This window comes from Lepidochelys kempii, chromosome 2 (assembly GCF_965140265.1).
Source record: "Lepidochelys kempii isolate rLepKem1 chromosome 2, rLepKem1.hap2, whole genome shotgun sequence".
Lineage (NCBI taxonomy): Eukaryota > Metazoa > Chordata > Testudines > Cheloniidae > Lepidochelys > Lepidochelys kempii.
Window position 1 is genome coordinate 192,626,894 of NC_133257.1, and position 21,886 is coordinate 192,648,779.

General features: G+C 42.3%; 2 protein-coding genes across 9 annotated transcripts in view; one reads left to right on the forward strand and one right to left on the reverse strand.

The window, feature by feature from the left end:
* Positions 1-20,806, forward strand: part of CAPN7 (calpain 7) — a 50,228-nt gene extending 29,422 nt beyond the window's left edge. For 6 of the 8 annotated variants that reach the window (XM_073333282.1, XM_073333285.1, XM_073333283.1 and 3 more), the window contains 8 exons: positions 1,569-1,668; positions 4,644-4,779; positions 5,395-5,470; positions 8,440-8,585; positions 10,520-10,582; positions 11,217-11,347; positions 13,014-13,106; positions 13,191-20,806. In XM_073333282.1, the coding sequence (XP_073189383.1) occupies positions 1,569-1,668; positions 4,644-4,779; positions 5,395-5,470; positions 8,440-8,585; positions 10,520-10,582; positions 11,217-11,347; positions 13,014-13,106; positions 13,191-13,335 (890 nt within the window). In that variant the 3' untranslated portion in view covers positions 13,336-20,806. The remainder of the gene's footprint in view (positions 1-1,568; positions 1,669-4,643; positions 4,780-5,394; positions 5,471-8,439; positions 8,586-10,519; positions 10,583-11,216; positions 11,348-13,013; positions 13,107-13,190) is intronic. The other 2 variants (XM_073333284.1, XM_073333290.1) reach the window with 2 other exon arrangements.
* Positions 19,583-21,886, reverse strand: part of SH3BP5 (SH3 domain binding protein 5) — a 66,242-nt gene continuing 63,938 nt past the window's right edge. Inside the window, exon 9 of the mRNA XM_073333291.1 lies at positions 19,583-21,021. Within this exon, the coding sequence (XP_073189392.1) occupies positions 20,843-21,021 (179 nt within the window). The 3' untranslated portion in view covers positions 19,583-20,842. The remainder of the gene's footprint in view (positions 21,022-21,886) is intronic.

Here is a 21,886-nt window from a genome sequence, read left to right on the forward strand (position 1 = left end):
AAACCTCATAATACTGTTTACTAGAACATGAGTGGACTCTTCAGTACTTAATTAGCTGTTTTCCTTGCATTCAGAAATACACGTTCATATGCTCCTTGTAAGGAATGTTTTATTTCCTTACACCGAAGAGATCCATGATGTCTGTACTGGAGACTTCAAAATTTTCTCCCTGTGCTACACTTTAATGTACACGAGTCTTTAGTTGCATGCACTTGTTGACTGGATGACTATAAGTGGCTGAGATATTTCTTTGAGCCCAAGAGGATTACTACATAATTATGTAGAGAGATTGGTTGAGCAATACCAGGCCTGTCTTGTTGCTCCATCATCCCACAGGAAGAACTAATGTACTGTATCAGGGAAATCAGCATGGGCTTCCCATGTGGCAAGGCAAAATGCTGCCACTCGATCAGCCAGTTTCCAAATGCTACAATAGCTGCTCCACTTTGGAAATACAATGTAGTTTTTTTTTTTCCTTTATGCTAACAGTTGTCTCTTGTCTCCCCACTGTAATTAATTAACCTTTTTTTAATCTGGTGTCATATTGTTTACAAAATGATGAACACAGAGGCACTGAGATTCCATGTTGATGAGTGTGGTGTAAATAGCTAGGTGGAAAAACGTTATTTATTAGCAGAAAGTAATTCCGTCCTGACTCTGGCTTCACTTGACAGTACTTGGATTTAAATCCCTTGGTTCTGAAGTACATTTGTAAAGATGTTACTTTTTATGATTGGATTGGTATCTGACTAGTCTTGGTATCAAAATGTACAGTTCCAATGGCTGGATGTTCTTTGTACTGTAAGTCTGAAATACATCTGTATTAGCCGCTTGTGTTACAGTGCTGTGATCATATGGAGAGTTCAAGGAGCAGGATTTTAGTAGTAGTAGCTTTGGCTGTGGTTGCAGTTGGGTACGCTGGGGAGAGGATAATTATTGCAAGTGACTATTGTAAAGATAAAGCAAATTCCAGTGTGCTAGAGCGCACCCAAATGAATGTTAAGTGGAATGCTAGGGAAAGATCTCAAACAATGCCATGCGTACTTTCCTTTCAGAGTAAGAGCTTGTTCTGCTGGACAAGTGATGTCCCCTCTCTGATGGACTTTCAGTTAAATAGGTAGAAAACAGTGAGCTAGATGGCCTAAACTGGAGGTTACCTATTAATTGTATCTAATTTTTCAGAATCCTAAGAAAGTAGGGGGCAGCACAGAAGTGATTAACATTGCCACTCTTAGGAGGGCACAAGGATTACAGCTTTTGCTCATCACTTAAAAATACAAAATATTTTTTCTGCTGAGGAAAAGCAAAGGCAGCCTAACCGATCAGCAGAGACAGTGACCAGATGGTGACTCAGAGGTCAACTTCAGTCTCTCTTGGTTTACCAAACTGGCCTGTTTTGGAGGTTGTTTTTAGATAGGGAAGGTGAACAGCATGGACATTTGTATTCAGGTTTACGAGAATGAATTTTATACAAACCTTGGAGCTTGTGTTTAATTAGGGTCCTGCAATATGCGTAGAGCACAGATATATTTTACAAGCAAACAATGAAAAATGTGTTTCCTTTATAGGGATTTTCTGGATTGCCTGGGAGGATCTTTGCCAGTATTATGATGTTATTTATTTGAGCTGGAACCCAAGTCTTTTTAAAGAATCAACATGTATTCACAGGTTGGTCCAACAGAAAAGATTGAAATGTTAAGATCTACAACATAGTCAAATATATGTATATATTTTAGTAAATATTAATTTGAAGTTTAAAACAACAATATTGATGTGGCATTTTCCTTCTCTCCATTCTCCTCATCAGTGTGCAATTTATGAGCATTGGCTGGAGACCAGTCTCTTCATTCAGAGCCTGACATCCCACTTTAAAAACCATGGTCCAGATTCTGTTCTTCATTGCACTCACATAAATGCAGTGTAACTCCACTGACCTCAGTACCAACTGCTGAGCGGTTGGACTTGCTGTAGCCTTCTGCATCTTCCATCCACGTTTTCCCTGAATACAGTAACCCCTCACTTAATGTCATCCCAGTTAATGTTGTTTTGTTGTTACGTTGCTGATCAATTAGAGAACATGCTCGTTTAAAGTTGTGCAATGCTCCATTATAACATTTCAGAGTAACAGCCGTGTTAGTCTGTATTCGCAAAAAGAAAAGGAGTACTTGTGGCACCTTAGAGACTAACCAATTTATTTGAGCATGAGCTTTCGTGAGCTACAGCTCACTTCAGAAATGAGCTGTAGCTCACAAAAGCTCATGCTCAAATAAATTGGTTAGTCTCTAAGGTGCCACAAGTATTCATTATAACGTTGTGTGGCAGCCGCCTGCTTTGTCCACGGCTTGCAAAAATAGCAGCCCGTTGCAGCTAGCTGGTGGGGGCTTGGAACCAGGGTGGACCGGCAGCCCCCCTATCAGTTCCCCTAAGTTCTCTGTGCAGCAGCTGCCCATCAGGCTATCAATTGCCGGCAGTTCAGCTGTCCCTCCCCCACACTGCCATGGCCTGCGCCTGTCCTCTGCCTTGGAGCTGCTCCTGGGAGCCTCCTGCTTGCTGTGCAGGGGGCGGAAAGAGGGGTGCTAATGTCAGGGTGTCCCCCTCCCCCTGACCCCATCTCCGCAGAGTGTGGGGGGGGCGGGCGGGCGGCAAAACATGACAGGGCTCAGGATGGAGGGAGCTTGCTGGCAGCAGCTGCTTTTTCAACTTGCTAATCTACTTAAAAAGGCAGTGTACTTAGAGTGGCATCAGCATCCTTAAAGGGAAAACACACGTCTGTCTGTCTGTCCACACTCACACACACTCTCTCTTTTCTTCCCCCCCCCCCCCCCCATGCTGTCTCCCCTCCCTCCATTCATGCTGCCTTGTGGAGTGTGAGGCCAAATTAACAACAATGTGTTAATCCTTGAGGGCTCAGCCGAGTGCTAGTTCATCATTTAACAGGCAGGCATCCCCTGGGAAATATCCCACCCTCTGACTTCACCACCTCAACCAAGCTTCACAATCATCCTTGCTGTGTAGGGTATTAAATTGTTTAAAACTTACAGTGTGTATATCTTTTGTCCAGCTAAAAAAATTTGCCTGGAACTTACCCACCCCATTTACATTAACTCTTATGGAGAAATTGGATTCACTTCACATCATTTCGATTAAAGTAGCATTTTTCAAGAACATAAATAGAACATTAAGCGAGGAGTTAATGTAGTCTGCTGAGGGTGCTTGAAGAATAGGGCAGTTACTTTTACTTATCCCATGTTCCTGGGATGTTAGTATGTAGCTTGTGCAATGAATGCAGTCTCTCCCAGATAAATTAAGAATATTTGCACTTTTAAAAAATCACTGAAATTATTAACTTGGGATGGAGTCATCCCATGACCCTAGCCATAAGTCTACATTTCAGCATTCACTGTCATAAGTCATCTTCCTTGTCCATTGATTTGATCACCTCACCCCCCGCCTAAATCCCTCCGATGGCTCCCCATCCTCTGTCACATCAAATTCTGGCTTCCTGTCACTCCCTTCTAAGCTGTGTGTAACTCTGTCACTCCTCACTGCTCTGAACTCCTCTCACTTTGTGTTGCCACCTCCCCTTTTGCCAGTGTTCTCACCCTGTTGTCCCATGTATCGGATTTAAACTTCTTCATGCCGCCTTCTGTGCCACTCGGTGTGCATGGTACAACTTTTGCAAAGGCTCTTGCTGTATCCACATTTAATTCAGTCTTGAAGACCCACTTCTACTGTGCCGCCTACAGCAAGACTCTTTAATGTGTATATTAAGTAAAAAAGAAAGGAAAAACATTGTTTCCAATTTCCCAAGTGTCTGGCTGTCCTTCTATTGTTGGGGACTGTTCCTCCTCTGTCAGGAAAGCACCTGGCACATAGTGGCCATTACCATAAAGGTGTAACAGTAATAATTGGGACTTGCTAGTTCATAATGCAGCATTCCATGGATCACATCTGAGTAAAATGGAAAATTCTAGACAAGAAAAGAGCCTGTATCCCCATGTTCATCCGTACAGTGTTCTAGGCTTTTTAGTGAAGCATTAATCCCCTTCTGTTGTTTTTCACATCAAGCATCCTCCTCCAGGCAACACACAAGGTGGTGTGAAAGCTTTGAAATTATGATTCAAACTGCTGCTGGTCCAAAGGTGGAGCTGCTAATTAAAACTAAAAGCCCCCTCTGTGTATAAAAGGGGAAGAGACCAATGTGTGTAGGTTTTGGATCTAACCATATTTTAATAGCTTTTAAACAGTCCTACAATTACAGAAAGTACAGGTTCCCTTCCACATGCCAGCTTTTATGCCATACATGGCAATAACTCATTACCCCGTGGGTGTGAATAAATCATGGTTTTAGCTTTTATAGTGTGTTGTGCATGGTTGTCTTATTCACAGCGCTGTTCCGATTCAGCGTTTGTACTGCAGTACAGCCATCTGTAAAAGAAAGTGTTAGGGATAGTGTTTCTCACACAGCTGTGCTTTGTAACCATTGTCATGTTTATGGCTAGAAGTTATGCAGGTTTCAGTGGGAAATCATTTAGCTTTTGTTACTTACTACTCAAGGAAAACTATCACTTCTGTGCAGGATTTGCAGTTACTTGTAGAAATATGAATTAGTATCTTATTCATCAACTTCTTATTACTTTTAGTACTTGGGATGCAAAACAAGGCCCAGTGAAAGATGCTTACAGCCTGGCTAATAATCCACAGTACAGACTGGAAGTACAGTGTCCACAAGGTGGAGCTGCTGTCTGGGTTCTGCTCAGCAGACACATTACAGACAAGGTATTAAATTATTTTTCTGATTGATATAATACTATTTTTCCTGCAGATTTATTATAATTGAGAATATAGTCAGATCTGGGTACAAGATTGTCTGTCTGATTCTCTAGATCCTAGTGAACCTCACTATCTTTTTCAACTGCAGAAGTAGTGGGGAATTCAGATCATGGTACATAAGTGTATGTCATACAGCTTCTGTTCTGCCCTAATCATGGTGTTTAATTAGTTCATTATGGTAAGATGTATGTAATCTCTCAGTTTTTTTTATTCATATATTTTAAATAAACTTGTCGTGAAATTAATTCTCCTCCTCCAAGCTGTCACGCTGTAGTGTAGACGTGTTACAGCTATAGAAGGATTTTTTCCATCATTAGTAAATCCATCCCTAATCAGGCCTAAGAGCAATATGCTAGAGGCCTGATCTGTTCTCAATGAAGTCCTTGGCAAATTCTTTACTGGCTTCTATGGGAGCTGGAATAGGCACCTCAGTAAATATAAATGCCAAATCAAGCTACGTTTTTAATAAAAAAGCAGCAATGGAATATGAATTTGAATTACACAATGCATTAGTAGTAGTTTTGGATCTGTGTTCTACTCATTTTAATAATATCTTTTTAGGATGACTTCGCGCGCAATCGGGAATTCATCACAATGGTCGTGTACAAGACTGATGGGAAAAAAGTTTACTATCCAAGTACGTGTGTTTTTTAGATGTCAAACTGATGCTCACGAGTGGATGAAGACTTGCTAATTTTTTTAAGAAGCTGGTTAGAGTCATTCATGAATGGGAAACCCCAAGTCTGAAGGGGGGAGGAGGACTCAGACTTCAGTGTGGTCAGTTGCAGCTTTGATTGACCAACCAATAAAGTCTCAATGTATACTTTGGCCTACTTCCATTGTGGAGAGACCTAAGGGGCTCAGTCCTGCCCTCAGATATACAGAAATCCATTGCCACTTAAACAGGCACTGTTTTTATATCTATTTCTCTTGTAAAACCAGCTGCTGTGCCTGCACAGACAGAGGGTAGTGAATGTTAAAAGGGAGGTGACAATGTGCTCCTGATTATCTAAAGGCACAATCATTCCCTACTTTTGTGGAATAAAAAACTGCAAAAAGTAGAACTTTTTTTTTATGGCTATTTGCATTGAGTGGAAGCTGTGGGTGCTCAGCACCGGCTGATAAATGCCTTTTATTTAAAGATCCAGTTCAGCAAAGCACTTAAATCTATACCTAAGGATGTACTTAGAGATAGGCACATGTTTCAGTGCTTTACTGAGTTAAGGGTGAAGTGTTTAACTATCGATTTTCATTGTCTAACTTTACCCCCCCAAAATTGAATGCCTTGGCCCTGGTCACTATGGGCTAAATCCTGCTTGCGTTGAAGTCAATGGGACTGTAAGCCTTTGTCTTCATTGCAGTAATAGGTGAGGTTTCTGTATCAAGATAGCTAACTAAAATCCTAGAGCCCATGATATGGCAAGTCAAGGTCAAACCCAGGTGGGAGGGTATAAAGTTGATCTTGATTTGCTTCTTCAAGGTAGAAACTACCTGTGCCTCATCTCCACTGACCTCAAGCTAGTGATCTCAATGTACAAACCTCACCTCTTGTTGCAGTGAAAACAATCCAAGCAATCAGGACTAAGCCCATTGTTGGTTACAGCCAGGCAGCTCCCTGCGTAAAACTGGGTTTGAGGTTGGGTTGCTGGTGGCTCTTCATGCCCTTTAGGGGAAAGGTTAATTATACTTATACACTACCTTTTTGGTTTTATTGCAGCAGTTGTTAATAAGGGCTGAGCCCATCATCTGCCAGCTTGTTCAGTGAACTCTGCCAATGAGTTCCTCTTTGATTCCAGGCTGTGTTTCTGCAGTGAAGGCCCTTTGGGACCTAGGCAGATAGTCATCCATTTTTGCAAGAGCTGATCTCATTAAAACTGTTTGTGTTCCTTCCTGCTGTATCAGAGACATGCTTCTGGTGTGACTAGCAGCAGCACTTGCATGGCGCGTTAGACCAAAAGTATTCTCACCTAGTGTCAGTGCATTTGTACAGTGGAGGAACTGAAGGTTTCATCTGTGTCTAAAAGATCATGAGCGATCTTCCAAAGAGGCTGTTTGACCTCTTACTTTCAACACATGATCTATCCAGTTTTTGTTTTATGGCCCAGTTTTTTTAATGGAGCTTTCAAACTGACAGATTCATCAAACTGCTTTAAAACACTCTTTCCGCTGAAACTGGGAATTGCAACAGATTTGTAAAGCTGCAATATTATTTCACCCGTCTGTTAAAATACAGTTTAATCCTTTGGCATGGAGAGGTGGATTTCCCAATGCTAAGCTTCAATTTGTTTTCTATTAATCCCTTCCCCCCCCAACCCCCCCACCCGTTAAAAAGAACAGAGCCCCTTGTCAAGAGAATGAAGGGCCTGATCCTGGACCTATTGAAGTCAGTGACTAGATTCCCAGTGATTTCAGTGGAACAGAAACAATCCTGAAAAGAACCAAGGTCCCTGTAAGAGGCTGAATATTCCTGAAAGGTTCTTAAGCATTATCTGTCAGATTATGTCACTGTATTATGTAGCTATAGTAAAGCAAACATTTAGACTGCAGCTATGTGGGTTGATAGTGGAATGCAGTCTACAGTTGCAAAGTTAGAAATGTACTGTGTCCTCTCTTCTAGGAGAGTGGGGGTAGGGGGAAAAGGGGAATTGAAAAAGAGAAAATATAGCATGTTAGGAAGCTTCACCCTTAAAACCTTTGGACTCTTCCACAGCCCAGATCCTGTCTTTTTATTCCTGAACTTGTCTTGCCAGCCCAGCAGGGAGCCTCCATAAGGAATTCATCACAGGAAAAAGTTTGAGAGGGTCTCTTCCCCTCAAATATATTTTAATTTAAGATTCTGGGTCTTATTTAAAATGTCTACTTAAAATCACAGTAGAACTCTCTCTAGAGTAGAGATATTGGGCCTGATCCACTCCCATTGAAGTCACTGGAAGTTGGATGAGGCCTATGATGCAAGAAAAGGGCATTAGGTTGCATTTCCCAGTGCATCCTGAAAAGGCGTCTATGGCACAATGAGTGGATGCCATATCATACCCAATTTCCAAACACTGGTTGGAGTTGCTCTTGAAAGCCTTTTGAGTGTTTCGTTAGTGAAAGTTGAAGATATTATTTTTACCATTAGCTAGTCTGAATGTAGCTTGTATTCTTGTGTCACCAGCTTGGTGCCAGCAGAATGGCTTTATGCTAGGAAAGAAGCTGGTTAGAGTCATTCATGAATGGGAAACCCCAAGTCTGAAGGGGGGAGGAGGACTCAGACTTCAGTGTGGTCAGTTGCAGCTTTGATTGACCAACCAATAAAGTCTCAATGTATACTTTGGCCTACTTCCATTGTGGAGAGACCTAAGGGGCTCAGTCCTGCCCTCAGATATACAGAAATCCATTGCCACTTAAACAGGCACTGTTTTTATATCTATTTCTCTTGTAAAACCAGCTGCTGTGCCTGCACAGACAGAGGGTAGTGAATGTTAAAAGGGAGGTGACAATGTGCTCCTGATTATCTAAAGGCACAATCATTCCCTACTTTTGTGGAGACAGAATGGATAGAGATTTTCACCAGTGCTGGGGGTTTTTTTGGTGGTGAGGAAACATGCATCTCTTTCTTTCCAGCTGATCCTGCCCCATATATTGATGGGATTCGTATCAACAGTCCCCACTATCTGACGAAGATAGCGCTGACATCTCCAGGGTCCCATACGTTTACACTGGTGGTGTCCCAGTATGAGAAACAGAACACGATCCACTATACTCTCAGGGTATGTACTATAGAGAAACTACAATCATATTATAAGTGGAGTATTTCAATTCATTGGGAAAACATAGCAAAGAGAAAATCCTCCCCATTGGTAGGAGTGATGGGAAGTGTCTGTCGATCCTGGGGACCATTTTTAAGTTGATTGCCCTATATTTCAAAGTATTTCTTTCTAGATGAATATAGTTGTGTTTTTGGAGGGCTCGGGGGAAGATGTGAATCCTGGATGGGATGCACTGGAGAAAGGGAAGCACTGTGTAGGTAAGTGCTTTAGTGCATGTCTGTAGAGCAGCTAGGAGGTGAGATTCCCAGCTCAGACAGACACTAGCTCAGCTTGAGGTAAGGTGCTAAAGATAGCAGAGTGGCCATGATGGCACAGGCAGCAACTCAGGCTAGCTGCCCACGAACATACCCAGGGGTCAGGTAGGACTATATGCAGGTGGCTAACCTGGGCCACTGCCAAGCCTTCTGGCCACGCTGCTATTTTTAACATGTTAGCTGAGCTATAGTGTATATGTCTTCCTGAGCTGGGAATCATACCCATATATGGATCTCCATCTAGTGAGGGCAATATAGAGTCAGTTCTTGCATGCAGTGCTTTGTTACATTACCACAGTCCAGAACCTCTCTCGATCATAATTTTATAATAGGACTAGGTTAAAAAGATGGAAGTGTTTGTTTTATTTCCCTCAGCTAAAATTGAACATCTGCTTCCAGGTGCTCTAGCTCATCATTGCACTACCCAGCCTTCATCCACTTCATATTTCACTAAAGATGGTTTAAAGTATTTTCTTCCCTAAATCCTCACATACGTAGTAATCCGAATGAAAGGTCATCGTGTAACTGACAAATCCCATGCTAATGTGTTTGCATTTCCTTTGCCACTACAGAAAATAAGACCATTCATACCCTCTCCCCCTACATTCTTTACACTATAGAAACGTGACACGGCATTGGATGCAGTTCAGTCGTGCTTGCCCCAGTGCACCTCTGGCCTACTGGACTTCACTGCAGGCCGCTTTGACAAGCACTGGTGGAAACAGAGGACTCCACTGCTGCTGTTTTGCACCTGTGTTGAGCTCTGCATTTAAAATGACTTGACTGCTCACAAACAATGAGAAATGAGCTGCATTCTCAACAAAAGAATTGTGAGAAGGACATAGTTCAGAGCAAACAACTGCCCCTTATTTCACTACTCAAATATTAATCTCAATCCCCACCCAAAAGCATTCTGGGGGAAGGGAGGGCAGTGGAGGATAATAGTTGGAGCCCAAGCACTGTAGCCCAGGTCACCCTATGGTGACTTTACATTTCAAATACACAAACTTTGACAGGCATGTTATTCTGGGTGGTATCTGCTGCTTCCCAGTACTCACTGGGCAGAAAGTGTTTCTGGTTCTCATGTAATGTCACCAGCCTTTTCCTGTCCATACATGATCTGCTTGGTGTCCCTCTGCTCTGCACACTAAACACATTGAGTGGCTAGCTGGAGCTTTAGGGGAGCATGCACTGTGCTATACTGTGTTAAGTATCAGAGAGCATATTAAAGCACCGCTGTAGGTGTTCACAGTTTGCTTTGGTGAAGGGACTAGGGCTTAATAGTTGAAAGGGAAGGAGTACGGGTGCCCATGATTCCGGTTATACTCTGTGCCCTCCAACCATTAGTAAGGTTCGAAGGGTCTGGTTTTTTTCCCCAGTACAAGGAAGAGGAATAGGGAATGTTCTCTATATTTGTGTAGACCACTATATATTGACCGCTATAGCTGATGTCTGATGTCCGTCTGCATGTTTTACCTATCAGAGACAGATGGGGACTCGAAATCTCCAAAGTTGCTGTGCACATAAAGCCACTTTTTCCCCATAATGATATTCGGTCATGGCTTCACACTGTATGTGCTTGGTTGGTTTGTGTGACTGAATTCTTCTTGCACAATCTAGGTGTATTCAGTGTGCAAGTTTACCTTTACCAAGATCCCTACCCCATACACCATCTCCAGACGGGTAAGAAATTGGATTTTCTTCCATAAATCAGTGCTTGTTGTTAATCTGCTATGGGCGTGTGGAATTCTGTCTCTGGGGTTGTTTTATATAATTTTGTATTAGTTAATTTCAAATTATTTTGTTTGGTATTTTCCATGCAAAATGAGCCTCTTGATGAAACACAAATGTATGCTTTGACTTAGAATGTCTGTATTGTGAATCCTCTACAGTAGTGTGATTGGAATAACTTGTGAGCTTCATTTTTTATCTATATCCAGAAACTCTTGCTCTTTTTGGGTTGTTAGGACTAGAAGGTAGTGGCCTGAATATGATCAAGGAAAATATAGATACTGAATTGTTTAATCCAAATGAGAAGGGGTCTGAGGCTTTGATCTAAATAGCTTTAATATTTGTTGAAGTGGAAGGCACTATGTAAAAAAAATTGAATTTTTTCTAAACACTGAAAATAATTCTGATCTTATCTATGCTGCTATAAATCAGGAGTAACTATTGAAATTAATGGAGTTACACAAGTAGTCAACTGAAGTGAGAAGAATCCAGGACTTCACTTTTTTATTTCTCTGTATTGAAACTAGAGAGAGAAAGCAAGATCTGCCTGAAATAAAAAGGCACCATCTGTTTTGTTTCTTGTCAGGTTAATGGTCAGTGGAAAGGTCATAGTGCTGGAGGCTGTGGAAACTTCAGAGATTCCTACAAAAACAACCCCATTTACCAATTTCAGCTGGAGAAGACTGGGCCACTGCTAATTGAACTAAGAGGACCAAGGTTTGTGAAGAATAAATGCTGTGTATCAGTACAGTTAGAACATGAGATATAGATCAAGTGTAAGCTTTTTTTTTTTTTTTTAACTTAACCTGTCAGAACAAACTTTAGCTTTAAAGGCCACTTAATTTCCAGCTGAACCAATCCTTATTACTGGGTTTCCCCCTCATTCTATTTCTCAAGCAGCTTCCACTCTCCACCCAGCTGTTAAACAGTGAATCATTTTTTCTCTTGAAAATCTTTCCCTCTTGAATTCTCCCTATATGCCAGAATCCCCTTTCTATCTGCTGGTTAGGGGTCAGACCACAGCTGGGCCTTGCATGGCACAGGGGGCCTTCCTTGCCCTGGCATGGCCCTTAGGATGGCTAGCCATGCCTGTGGCCCTTTCACCCCTGCAGTAGTCAACATGCAGGAGGACTTCCTCTTACCCCTGCAGGTGTGACAGAAGACGTGCTCTCTCGGGCTGGCAGGCTACAGCTCACGTTCTGTTTGTGCTCTAAGGCTGTGCCAGTCCACACTGTCACCACCATTGAGCTGCATGCATTGAGGGAGGCATGTATGTAGCACTAGAGCACCATTCATCCTGAAAGCTGCATGGAGCGTTTGCCCATCACTGAAATGCACTCTGCTCTGAGGTAGCACGTGGTAATTGTGCATCCCCCGTATTGCATCTACTTCCTAAGAACAACTTCTGCTGTTAAAACTGTAGGAGGAATTTGGGAAGGCAGATTATAATATAGACACTGAGGCTACAACCCTTACAACCAATGCAATTCCAGTGACTCTTCATGGTCATGTCAGGACCTCTCCCATCAGAAGGCCGGTGTTCATGTCTTCACTCAGTAACAGGTGAAGCAGTGAGTGGCAAGCCGCCTGGCCCACACTGTCACTTTCTAGCAGAGCCCCAGTAGCAGGCACCTATGCATGCTTCCTAACTGACACTAGAGGGTCCGTGTCTGGTCACTGAATAGTATTATAAGGAGGAGGCAGGTAGGTAGGTAGGTGTTAGTTTTGGCAAAGCACTCATTCATGTTGCTTCAAGGTACATAAGCAGCACTTGTCTCTCCAAAAATGAGGATCTGTAGAAGCAGTTTCATGTAGGCAAGACTAGGTTAGTTACCTGTCACAAGCCTGCTGCAGCAGTAACTTGGCACTTTCCTTATGGTGCCCCTGCTCCTTGAGATTTGGATTCCAGGTTGAAGGGGAAGAGGCATGCACCTCCTCTGATGTGTAGAGCCAACTTGTCCTCAGTTACAGAGATGCAACTTGGGGAAAATTCCATGGAAGTCAATGAAATCTGGACACATGTAACTTAATTTGTTCTGTGGTCTCGGCTATTCATTCAGCACATGCACTGATCTATACAACCACAAGCATAACCCCCTTTGTGTAGTGGATGTGTGCAGCCCAACTGGCATCTCCCACCTATTTCAGTTCTTGGACGGAAAGCTTTTTTGCAGCCAAATATTAAATTTGTGTCTGAGTTTCTGAATGCAAGTGCTGACAAGTGTACTTAAGTGGCAAAAATAATGCTCTAATTAAGAACAGAAATAACTTGCAGATGTGCTAGTTGCTTGCAGTTGTCTTCCAGTTATAGCTCAACTTTAATTTGGTAAATCTTCTATTTGACATTTAAAGTAAGGGTAATGAAACCTGTCTTTACATGTAGGCAGTACAGTGTGGGGTTTGAACTTGTCACAGTCTCTACAGTAGGAGATCCTGGTCCCTCTGGCTTTCAGAAGAAGAGCAGTGGTGACTACAGGTAATGCTCATTGATTATCGATACACTTTTCCTTTCTCCCTTAAATACACCTTATTAAGCTGGCATTGTATTTTTTTTAATCAGATGTGGATTTTGCTACATGGAGGTGGAGAATGTACCAGCTGGAGTTTACAATATTATTCCCAGCACGTTCCTGCCTCAGCAAGAGGGTCCTTTCTTCTTGGACTTTAATAGCGCTACCCCTCTTAAGACATCACAACTGCAATGAGGTGGCAAGTCTCTACATTACTCTCTAGGGAAGAAGTCAAGAGCTAGAGCAATGCCATCTCCTGAAAACACTGGGGAAATATATCCCCCAACCATTGACACAAGATGCATAAAACTGCACTCTACCTGGAAAAAGTAATAGCCCAAGGCTTGGGCCACCAATCTCACTGCATTAGCCACTTCAGCGTTTACTCATGCTTTTTGCTGTGCAGCCATTAGGGTGAGAGAACGCTTCAGAACCATTGATGGTAAATTTTTGCATGAAATGTTTGAATGTAAATCTTATTAATCAATAGCAGGCCTTAGCTTACTGCAGTTTGGCACCTTATACCTCATCAAGTTTTGAAATCTTCCCTCTCCCCCCACACAGGGTAGCTTAGTTCTAACAATCATTGCTTAACTTTTACAGTAAACATTGTAGAGAAAAAGGAAGGGGTCTGTGTGCGTCTAGAGCAGGGGTTCTCAAACTGGGGGTTGGGACCCCTTGGGGGGCATGAGGCTATTACATGGGGGTTCATGAGCTGTCAGCCTCCACCCCAAACCCTGCTTTGCCTCCAGCATTTATAATGGTGTTAAAGTGTTTTTACTTTAGGGGTGGGGAGGGGTGTCACACACAGAGGCTTGCTATGTGAAAGAGGGCACTAGTACAAACGTTTGAGAACCACTGATTTAGAGCCCACAGAAATAATGAAGTAAAAGGCAGCGGGTGCTGTTCTGGATGTTTAAAAAGCACAGTTGTTTATACTGCCCCTTACTCAGATGGTTTTAGGGGGAGAAAGTCAAGTTGTACTCTGATAAGAGCCACTAACAGGGAGCACACTGTACAAGCAATACAACACTCCCGTATTCTGCTTCAGCGGTTGAATAGGTTAGCCAGAGGAGCTGTTGATCAGCTTTAACAAGAAGTTGTCATTTAAATACTAGCTATTTAACTATCCTTTCTGCATGAGCAGGGCTGTGTGGAGTTAGGATGGGAGAGATAAGAGGCTACTCCCTTTTCTATAATAAACCACACATCTGCAGCAATGGCTTTACACTACCCCAGACAGAAGACTGCTTAAGACAGCCTTCAGTTAAAGAAGGAACCTTCTTAAGCTGTAACCAGCCAGGAGACCCTATATCTGCAGCTAGGGGTACCAACTGTCCAGGAATTAATTTTTAATTAAAGGTTGTCATGTGATGAAACCTCCAGAAATACATCCAGCTGAAATTGGCAATCCTAGCTACAGCCTTTGACCGTACTTCCACTGGAATCAATGGTAAAACATTGACATTGTGGGGAGCAAGACTCAGAACAACCAATCAAACTCACCAGCAACTTTGGGTTGTTTTTCCCCCAAGACAGCACCAGTGCATGAGTTTGGAGAGATTAAGCAGTAAGATTCTCCCCCATTAAAGTTTGCTGCTGCAAATGCATCTAGCACCTTAATAGGCCAGGGATACTTTGCTTGTTTGGTCTCCTCTGGTTAGACAGCAGCTTTGAGGAGAAAGTAGTTTTGGAAAAAAACATTAAGATGTGCCTTTTAATTGCAGTTTTCTGAAAGACTATCTGGGTTAGACATTACATCACACTGCATCCATGCCAGTAACTAAGTCACTGCTTATCTTCTTGGCAAGGAAGCTGTAAGATAAAAAGTTGTACTGTAGGACAGAACCATTGATTTAAGAGCTGTCCAGTTGCAGATGGTGGGGAGAGGAGGGAGAGAGTGTGAGGAAGTAGCCTAAATTATGTTCAACTGCAGGAAGTTGATCTTTATGGGCTCTGCAAGATGGACTCTGCCAGCTTGAAGGATGGCTCTTTAGATGCAAAGCTGAATGTCCCATTTAAAACCTGTTGTAGGGTAAGGTTTCAGCCCTTCTTGTGCACATACAACTTCGTATGTGCAAAGGACTGCAGCTACAGTTTAGGTCACTTACTCCATTTACAGCAGAGGCAGGCAAACTACAGCCCGGGGGCCACATCCAGCCACTCAGACATTTTAATCTGGCCCTCATGCTCCTGCTGGGGAGCAGGGTCTGGGGCTTGCGCAGCTCCTGGAAGCAGTGGCTTTGCATGTTGCCCCTGCCCCTACAGCTTCCAGTGGCCGGGAACCACAGGGGCAGTGCGCAGACCCACCTGGCCGTCCCTCAGGGTAGGAGCTGGAGGGAGGACATGCTGCTGCTTCCGGGAGCTGCTTGAGGTAAGCGCTGCCCAGAGCCTGCACCCCCGACCTCCCTCTGAACTGCTTGGTCCCAGCCACACCCCCTTGCAACTTAACCCCCTTCCCTAGTCCAGAGCCCCTTCCCGCACCAACCCTCAATTTCATGAGCATTCATAGCCTGCCCTACAATTTCCATACCCAGCTGTGGCCCTCAGGCCAAAACGTTGGCCCACCCCTGATTCACAGGCCAGGGGCAGGTAAGAGGGGCCTGAATTGGGGGTGTTGCTGCACCTGCTACTGTGTGCACTTTAAAAAACAAACGTTGGCCAATATTTTTTTAAAGGGCTAGTCCTGGCCCTTCGAAACTCTCTGCCAGGCCTGCAGGCGGGTTGTGAGTTTTTCCTTAATTCCCTGTCAGCAAAATAGTACATTGATTTGCCCAAATCACCTGTTACATCATCCTCTTTTGGTTGATACGATGCAGGCAGGCAGCTTTTCCCTCTGATCACCATCAAGCTAACGCAACGGCTTTTACATCAGCAATTTGACACGAACAAGCTTGGGTTTCAGCGTCCATGTACTAGCTCCCCGAATTTCGTATAGATTAAACAAAGGAACAAAATCTTCAATCCCTACCTGGATTACAAGCTGACAACTGTCCCTGATGCCAGGGCAATATATGCTACCCAGAAAATACAAAAGGGTAGATAGGCTGTAAATGCCTGCAGTGGGCCAGTGCTACAAAAACAAAGCATTACAATTTGACTCTCCAGATCCCCATTAATATTTAAGGCTAGGTATGCAGAATACGAAAGTCAGTTATATTCTAAAACCCTCTCAAAATATTGCAGCCTTGGGGCTCTCTGACCATTTAGAACCATTTTACGTCACGCTACTTCTCTAGGGCACAGAGCACCTTAGCACCAAGGAATTTTCAGTCCCAGAACCTCAGACAGTAGCATAGATGCATGCGCTGGCTTTGTGTATGCTAGCCTTAGCTTTACACTTCATTTAAGGAGTCTCTTCAAAAGAGGAAAAGCAGATTACCCAACTACTAATAAAAGCAATCAGCCTATTGCACCTTTTAATCTAGTTCTAGAGAGATTTATCAGATGTAAACAGGTTATTGGGAAATGACTTTATTGCACAGCCAGGAAAAAAAAACTGCTCAGCTAAATCTCCCCCCTGTCATTCAGAGATTCGGATCATTAATATTAAAAATATTTGTAGATGTTGAGGTAATCCTTCTGGAATGCTCCATTCTAGCACTTATAGAAGGGATGGGAGACTGACTTAAAGGGATATATGGATGTCTGTAAAAAGTTGCTTGCAGTCAGTTTCTTACTACACAATGATGGAGCAGACAGTCTGGGCTGGAATTTGCACATTGTAATTCGCTATTTTGCTACATTTCCAACAGTCAGTCAACTATGAGACTCCTACTTTCTTGCTGTATGCAACTGTATCAACTCAAACTTGTTTTAAAGCATAGAACTATAAAGATTCACATTAGTATGTACTGCACTTAGCTAGCTGGTGATTGAAACTACTCTAGTACAGTGCTTCTCAAGCTATCTGATGTGGGGGACGGCGATTTTTTTTTCCAATGTGTGCACAGACTGGCAGCCGCTGGCTCGTGGACCGGCACCGGTCTGCAGACCACCACTTTGAGTAGCACTGCTCTAGTACATGACAAAGGTGCTACAGCTAAGGAATTGTGTGTACAAGGAGCGTAAGTCACCAGATGCAAACCGAATGCCCTAGAAATGTCTTTTTAAAGAAAAGGAATGATACTTACTTTGATCCTCTAAGAGGAGGAATAACTGTTTACTGGGTTGCACACAGTAGGAGGAAGGATACTTTATAAAGAGCTGTTTTCAGTATCCTTCACAAGGATTTTTGGCATGTTGTACACTTTCCCCTTCAATTTAGACACTGTCTGTCTAAACTAGTCTAGACTCTACATAGTTTGCTAGTGAATCCTACCTCAGAGCTGCTGAGGACATCATGCTTTACCTCTGTAGGGTCCAGAATTGGGCCTTCTGTTTTTAAAAAGCTATTAGGTTAATCATCCTTGCTTAATCCGTCTGAGTTCAGAAAGACGGACTTAATGCATGTAGCTACCTTTCAGGGACTACTAGCAGCATCCATGTGGTTCTAAAACACAGTAAAGCTGAGAGGCTCCATTAGAAGTTAGACCTCTCCTGCACATAGCAAAATGTTTGAAATTAACATTTTTACGCAGTCTGACGAGATTGTGTATATGCATATTTTGTACAGCAGAAATACCTAAGGCTTCTGTACCTGAAGGTGAACATGCTGCATACAGAAGAGTTTCAGAAACACATTAGAACAGCCTCTGAAAAATGTTAAGATTAAAAAAAAAAAAAAATACACTGAGTACCAGTTTTCAGTGCATATTACCGAAAGTATGAAGAAGCTTAAAAGGTGAGAAGCCATCAATTCACCACTCTTTGGTAAAGCTGTTTACATTGCATCTCACTTCAAGGCTGCTAACTTGTTACCACACATGCTTTAAATGTCAAAGGCTTATTTTTATACTTTCAACACCACACTGCCAGCTAGTGTAATATTAAATTAAAGGATGTTTTGAGCAGTCTAACGAAACGTAACTTGACAGAACTTGCGCCTTTGGTATTCCATGGTAATGTTCTGTTCATATCTATTTGTCGTTATGTATTTGATATACAGAATTGGCATTTATAAAAACTTTAAAAATAAAATGGTCAGAGCAATTATTTATGAAACTGCATTTTCATTTCTACTAATGTCTGTGCTCCCCAAAACCTGCCTGAACACAGCAAAGCAAGCTATGCACACACACTTCAATTGTAGAGTTAGCTGCTGAATGCCGAGGTGTCCAGAGGAAGAGGCCTTTCCACATATTTACTCTTTAAAACTTAGTTTGCCCTTCTGCTGTAGGTTTGCAGGGTACGAGCTACTAATTTCTTGGGCCACATCACCCCCCAACATACTTTCTGCTAGTAATGTCTCACCCTACTGGAATCTGCCTAGAAGTTTCATGAAGGTACACTGGGTAATAAGGAAAACTTTCTGTTTTGGTGTCCTGTGCAGCACAAATGAGAAACTTTCCAAGAGTGCAGGTGTTTTGGATCTTTAATTAGTAACTTACCTTTTAATAGTAGGAAGGATTTGATGCCAAGGGAAGAAGGAAACAAGGAAGTGCATTTGAGAGTTGGCATGTCTGCAAAAGTAGGTACTCAGCACTTAATTGCTTGGTTGCTTACCTAATAGAGGCAGAATAGACAATTGGTTTAGCTACAAAGATTAGGTGACAACATGAAAATTATGCAGTTTTATTGAGACACTTCTGTATTTTATTTAAGCTACAGTCTATCCATGTTTCCCAAAGTATTTGTTACTTTGTAAACTGGAGATATAAACATGTCTTCCTAAGTATTTGTCTAGCTCAAAGAGGCTAGTGATCTAAGGGTTAAACCTTTGTTCTGCAAGTTCCAGATCATTGAGCCCATCTCTGCAAATGATCAGTAGGTGTAACACACTGAATCTCCATTAATTCTGAGGACAGGCTCCCTTCTCCATGACTTTGCCTTGCTTTGTTACAGCTTTCCATAGTGAAATGAAGCACGGAACTGTTAGTATGCAGCGGGGGAAGGACTTATACATCGTATAAGTAATCTTTCAAAAAAGGGCAACACTGTATACAAAGTTGGCTAATCTTTGGTCATAGGAAATTCATAATACCAAATGAGTCATGCATATAAATCTAGTTACAAAGCTGTAATGAGACAATACCTGTCCACATACTGCAGGGTATTCCTAGTGTTAGGTCTTGTTTGAAAATGTACTGTCCTGATTTGGGTATTCTCCAATACACTGATTCTGGAACTGCATTAAGCCTCTGTTTTCATTTCACTAATTGCCAGTGCATTTGGCATTGGAATCGCGGGAGATGATCATGATGATTTCACTGAGTGAATGTGGACCACGTGCACATTTTAGTCAGAGGTTTAAATATCAGATTCTGGTTTTACTATGGAACTACGTTTAGAACAGCTACTGAAATATTTAGTACTTAATACACTGAAACTGTACAACACAAAATAAAATGTGGAAAACCAAAATGTTTACTGTAGTGTGAAGAATTTTACATTTACTTTGAGAATAGATACACAAGCCAAGGGGCTGGGACAAAATACACGGAGGACTACAAAACAAGGAATAGAAAATATTTTGGGTGATGCTAAATTCCCATCCAATTAACAACAAAAAACTGAATACTTTAGATATAGTAGGATACTTTCAGAAATGTTCAGCCACCAAAACTGAATTGTCCTAGGATTTTTGCTACCACTTATTAGCATAACTACTAGACACCACTACTGCCTAACAGCTGCTGCCAAAACATGCCCCCATTCTCTTTCTATTTTTAGTGAACAGTTTCTCTAGGGGATACTAAAATTATAAGTCTCTTAAACAATTCTAAAACCCCACATTACAACCTACAGAGAAATTAACACGTCATCAATCCACATTAGCAACTCCTTTTCTTCATGCGTATCTTAAGGACAAGCTTCTACTATTCGGTAGGTCGAGATCTAATACGACTTCTCGCTGGCACACGTTAATTCATCTCATTTTACAGTAACAACACTTCAGGTGCTGAAAAATGATACTCAAATTCTTAGAAACAAGTTAAATCTGTCATTTTGGCACTGAATTCACCCTCAAAGTCACCCCGCTCCCCACCTGAAAAGTAGGGGGTTAGAAGGAGCACGCAACTATTGAGTAATAATGCCACCCTCTCAGGCCAATACTTTAGGTCATGACTAGCTTCCTCATGAGCACTGGAGGCAGACCGAAGACTTCTAGACCCACACATGCAACAGCTTCCTTGTATACAAAATACTTCTACAGTTTCAGAATAATACAGACAAATACGGTTGTTTAAAGGATATGCCAATTACACTTCAGAGATCCACTGTATCTAAAGTGCATCTCATTCTACAAGACAAGCCAAACTGCTCACCACAAGCGTTTGGCTTGGATTTCACACCCTTACTGGCATGTGTTTATACAGGAATAATGCTAGTTATTGCTTCAGCCAGGCTGCTACAAAACAATTTACAAAGGCTGTGAAATACAGCAAGCACAACTTACACATTTGACAACTTGTCTGTCCTACAAAGATTTTACTGAAAAAAACTTCAGCCCTCAACATCAAACTTCTTTAGTGCAGTTTTAAATTTGTAGAGTAAACGCTTAAGATTTGGCATATATTAAATAGTTATTGGCACAATGTTCTTCAGACATTTTGAAGTTCATGTATATTTATACTCCCATTAACCAGAGCAGCAGGAGGACTCAGCCAATTTGTACAGCTTTTCTGTCTGCAATGATCCCCTCTTTGACTTTCATGCACTGGAGCGAAAGCTGCTTCATTCGGTTATCCAAAGCCAGACCTTCAGTGGAGTTGCCACTGCTGCTCCTATTCTTGTTCACTTTGTTGCCGATCTTGTTCTCAGCCCCTTCTGCCCTTTCCCCTGCAAAGACACAATTAAAATGTTATTAAACCTTAAGTCTTAGAATGCTATATGGGTCAAGTGGGCACTCGTACAACTTCCTTCACCAAAGTATCTAAGAACCTAGGACAGGGCTTCTCAAACTAGGGCTCAGGACCCCTCAAGGGGTCACAAGGCTATTACATGGGGGGTCGCAAGCTGTCAACCTCCACCCCAAATCCCACTTTGCCTCCAGCATTTATAATGGTGTTAAATATATCAAAAAGTGTTTATACCGGGGAGGGGGGGGGTCGCACTCAGAGATTTGCTATGTGAAAGGGGTCACCAGTAAAAGAAGTTTGAGCGCCACTGACCTAGGACAAAGTGTAATATACTTAGGGCTCGTCTACACTTACTGGAGGATTGACACTGCAGCAATCGATGCATTGGCAATCGTTTTAACAGGTCTAGCGAAGACCTGCTAAATCGACCGCTGATCGCTCTCCCTTCGACTCCTGATCAAGAAGAGTATAGGGAAATTGACAGGAGAGCATCTCCCATCGACGTCGCCTAGTGTGGACCCTGCGGTAAGTAAATCTAAGATACGTCGATTTGAGTTACGCTGTTCGCGTAACTCCAATTGCATAGCTTAGATTGACTTTTCCCTTTAGTGTAGACAAAGGCCTTAAATAATGGATGTTGGCCTTCCAAGCTGAGTTTTGTCTTGTGCCCTGAATCACCAAATGCAATGACTGACAGACTTCAGTAGGAGAGCAATTAATCCTCTAAGCTCCATTTCTCCTTTGGCACCTTATTTGATCAGAACTGGGCAGCAGGATTACATCATTACTTCCCCCCACCTCCAAAAAAAAACAAAACAAAACAGCTCAGCGCTTATCCTTCAAAT